This window comes from Contarinia nasturtii, unplaced genomic scaffold, assembly GCF_009176525.2.
Source record: "Contarinia nasturtii isolate CC-2019 unplaced genomic scaffold, AAFC_CNas_1.1 Cnas_scaffold_3368, whole genome shotgun sequence".
Lineage (NCBI taxonomy): Eukaryota > Metazoa > Arthropoda > Insecta > Diptera > Cecidomyiidae > Contarinia > Contarinia nasturtii.
This window is the reverse complement of record NW_022200671.1, coordinates 1-3,822: the sequence shown is the minus strand read 5'-3', so window position 1 is coordinate 3,822 and position 3,822 is coordinate 1. Positions and strand designations below refer to the sequence as shown.

General features: G+C 32.7%; 1 protein-coding gene across 1 annotated transcript; it reads left to right on the top strand.

The window, feature by feature from the left end:
- Positions 1–797: 797 nt before the first annotated feature.
- LOC116350045 (kelch-like protein 18) lies at positions 798–3,797 on the top strand (the record flags this gene model as incomplete). The annotated part of the gene is made up of 13 exons (XM_031781762.1): positions 798–1,094; positions 1,197–1,327; positions 1,385–1,525; positions 1,596–1,732; positions 2,188–2,404; positions 2,518–2,563; positions 2,633–2,814; positions 2,903–2,943; positions 3,005–3,148; positions 3,234–3,262; positions 3,330–3,379; positions 3,576–3,634; positions 3,702–3,797. Coding segments are annotated over exons 1-13 (1,408 nt in total), but the record flags the coding sequence as incomplete, so codon positions are not given.
- Between the last annotated feature and the right edge of the window lie 25 nt (positions 3,798–3,822).

Below are 3,822 nucleotides of genomic sequence, written 5' to 3'. Positions count from 1 at the left end.
GTAAGACATAGAAATTCTTATGAAAACCTCAAAAATACTATGATTCGAATTTAAATTATCTTTTGAAAATATTTATGTTTTTTTCTCATATTTCGAAATTTATTTTCGGTATTTGGTACCTATTCCCAAGTCGTACTAATAAATTCAATTGAATAATAGAGCGGCGTGAGAGTTGGAAATCTAGTGAAAGCACTAGACATCTTTTTTTTTCTATAAATAGATCGCTGCACTTTCCCCCCCCCCCCATTGAAATGAAAATAAGAAAGCAAAACAAAAATGCATTATAATTTCAATTGGAAGCAATTTGAGCAGAGCATTACTTTTCATACTTTCTTGCGTAAGGAAAACGACACGTGTCAGCCTCGGGAAAAGAATAAAAAAAAATTGGAAATAAAATTAAAATGAAATTTATTGATGGTATAAAAATGCATAATAAATTTCATGAAATAAATAAATAAGATAGATCAGTTTTGAAATAAACACATACAAAGAAATGAGCGTTAGTGAGAATAGAATTGCATGAATGATTACAAATTATCGGCGAAATAATAAGCTAAATTACAAACAATTGAAATTGTAACGCCATCTAATATGTTGAATCATGAAACACATGTGTATGTCGCTATATCGTTATTTGTGTTCTCTTCTCCTTGTGTTAAGCTATATGATAAACACTTTGAGAGAGAAACCACTGACAGCTGCTCACTCATTCGAAAGAGACAATTGTATGAACACACACACTATTTCTCTCATTCTAGTGCATGGATATATGCGTCAACATTGCAATGCAAATAATAAATTACTGAGAGCTGCACAAAAAGAACGAGAGATAGTGTCAAACCATCAAAACAAAAACACTCTCACATTTCAGCATTTGAGTGAAGTTTTTTTGTTCATTTGAAAAAACACACTTTTGCACACTTTATATACGAAAAATAGGTTGTAACAAATCCATTATTATGGATCTACAAGATACGGATGGCATTGATTCGGACAAATTTGTGATATTTCAACAAGATGATTTACATGCAGAGAGTTTTCCACTCATGAAGGAGATTCGACGTTTGGGAAAACTGTGTGACGTCACGCTTAAAGTGAGAAAAAATACAACATTTTTTTATGTAGTTTTTCATTTCCTACACAGTATTAACCTAGTATAAGAATCGTTAATATTGTTTGTCTTCCATGTCTAATAGGTGGAAGATCAATCATTCTCAGCACATCGGGTGGTATTGGCAGCAACAATTCCGTATTTCTACGCAATGTTTACCCACGATATGGCCGAAAGTCGAGTCAAAGAAATCACAATGAAAGAAATTGATCCACAGTAAGTGTAAATACACTGGAATTTACTTTAATATTTTGAATACGTTAAATTTTCCAGAGCGTTAGAGACGTTGATAAATTTTGCATATAGTGGAATGGTAAAAATTGACAACCAAAATGTTCAAACTCTAATGGTTGGAGCTGCTTTTTTACAATTGAATAAAGTTCGCGATGCGTGTGCGGATTTCTTAGTATCACGGTAACGTGAAAAATATTTTAAGTTTCATTAATTAAGAGTATGGATGACAATTTAATTTTTCGATTCACAGATTTCACTCGCACAACGTGCTAGGTATAAGACAATTTGCTGATTCTCTAGGCTGTTCTCAATTAGTATCTGAAGCAGAGAACTATATACATTCCAATTTTACGAAAGTGTCAAGCTCTGATGAATTTCTAAATTTGAGTGAGTGATTATATATACATCAGTAATGTGCGAAGGGGGGGGGGGTTTACCCCCCCCCTGTGATTTGGATGAGAAAAATTTTTTCGCGAAAATTATTGGAATTTGCTAGAGTTTTTCATGAAAAAAGTGAAGACCTTTTTTTTTTTTTTTTTTAGCTCATCAATGTAGAAAATTGAGGAGAATTCTTTAAATTTGCTAGGGTTTTTGGTTCCGAGAGATTTTTTTCCGATTTGCTAAGGTTTTTCGCGGAGAAAATTCTTTCGATTTGCTAGGGATTTTCGCCTCAAAAAGTGACTTCCAAAAAAAAAAAAAAAAACGAAAATTTGTTTGATTTGCTAGAGAATTTTTGGTTTTTGAAAAATCACCCCCCCCTGTAAAATGTAGCTCGCACATTACTGATATACATAATTGGTTTTCGAATCTAAGGAGACTCAACTTAAATATCTTACGTACAGCCATTGATGAATTAATTGATATTATTCGACGCGATGAGTTGAATGTACGAAATGAAGAAAATATATTTGAGGCATGCATGAGATGGATAAAATGGGATGATAGTAGAAAATCTTCGTTGCCAGAAGTATTGTCCAAAGTACGATTGCCTTTGTTAACACCACAATTTCTTGCCGATCGAGTCGCGACTGAAGATTTGATTCGTACTTCACACCAATGGTGAGATTTTTGTTTTAGTTTCTCGCTTTTGATTCTTTGCCGGTTTGTCCATTTCCTATGAAAGTGTATTGATTGACTTTCTACCTCATTTATTTTTTGATAAATAAAAAAAGTCGAGATTTACTGGATGAAGCAAAAGACTTTCATTTGATGCCTGAGGTATGTTGATGTGTTTAATTACGTGTTCAATGAAATTTTATTTAATTTAAAAATAAATCTTATTCACAGCGAAGAGCACTAGTGCAAAGTTTTCGAACAAGACCACGTAATTTTTATGATTCGTCAGTTGGTCAAATATTTGCTGTCGGTGGGCTTACAAAGAATGGTGATTCCGTTTCAACAGTGGAAATTTATGATCCACTGACAAAGGAATGGAAAATGGGCGAAGCGATGTCAATGCTGCGATCACGGTAGCTCCGATTATTTTTCCATTATATGCATTTGAATTATGAAATTAATTAATTAATTTTCCAAAATTTCCTTTTTTATGTGATCAAGTGTTGGAGTTGCCGTTACGGGAGGGAAACTTTATGCATTTGGTATGAAAAAAAGAACAAATAAAAAAATCGATAATTCTCGTCAATATGGTATCATTTACAGGTGGATTTAATGGATCGGAACGGTTATCAACAGTAGAAGTGTACAATCCAAAAACTAAACTATGGTCACAAGGAAAAGCTATGGCAAAAAGACGCAGTGCTGTTGGTGTAGCGGCACTCGATGATCGTATCTATATCTGCGGTGGTAAGTTTTTTGTTGTTGTAAGAAATAGACTGCATTTTGATAGTTCATTGTCATATCAGTTACAATTATTTCAAACATTCAAAAGGTTACGATGGGTGTACTTCGCTCTCCACAGTAAGTAAACATTTCAATTCTCTAAAAAAGGAACAGAATTGTTTACGAACAAAAAATTTATTTACAGGTTGAATGCTATTGCCCAAAAACTGATTCATGGTCGACGGTAGCACCGATTATTTTTCCATTATATGCGTTTGAAATTAATTAATTAATTTTCCACAATTTCCATTCTTTTCTATGTGATTCACCCTCAGGTAGCACCGATGGTATATTAATATAATTAATATAAATAATTTAAAATATCTAGTTTATAGATAAATAATAATATATTATATATGTATATTAATATAATTAATATAAATAATTTAAAGAAAAAATTTAGGAGTGCTGGAGGAGTTGCTGCTTTGGGCAAATATGTTTATGCATTGGGTATTATTTTTCAAAGCTTCTATCCAACACAATTAATATTTTATAATATCACAAAACAATTTTTCAGGTGGTCACGATGGTCTTTCAATTTTCGATTCAGTTGAAAGGTATGATCACATTACTTGCAGAGGTGCGCACGCATTTTTTTTTGGGGGGGATAGCTGTCAAATTTCGGATTTTCGGAAGGG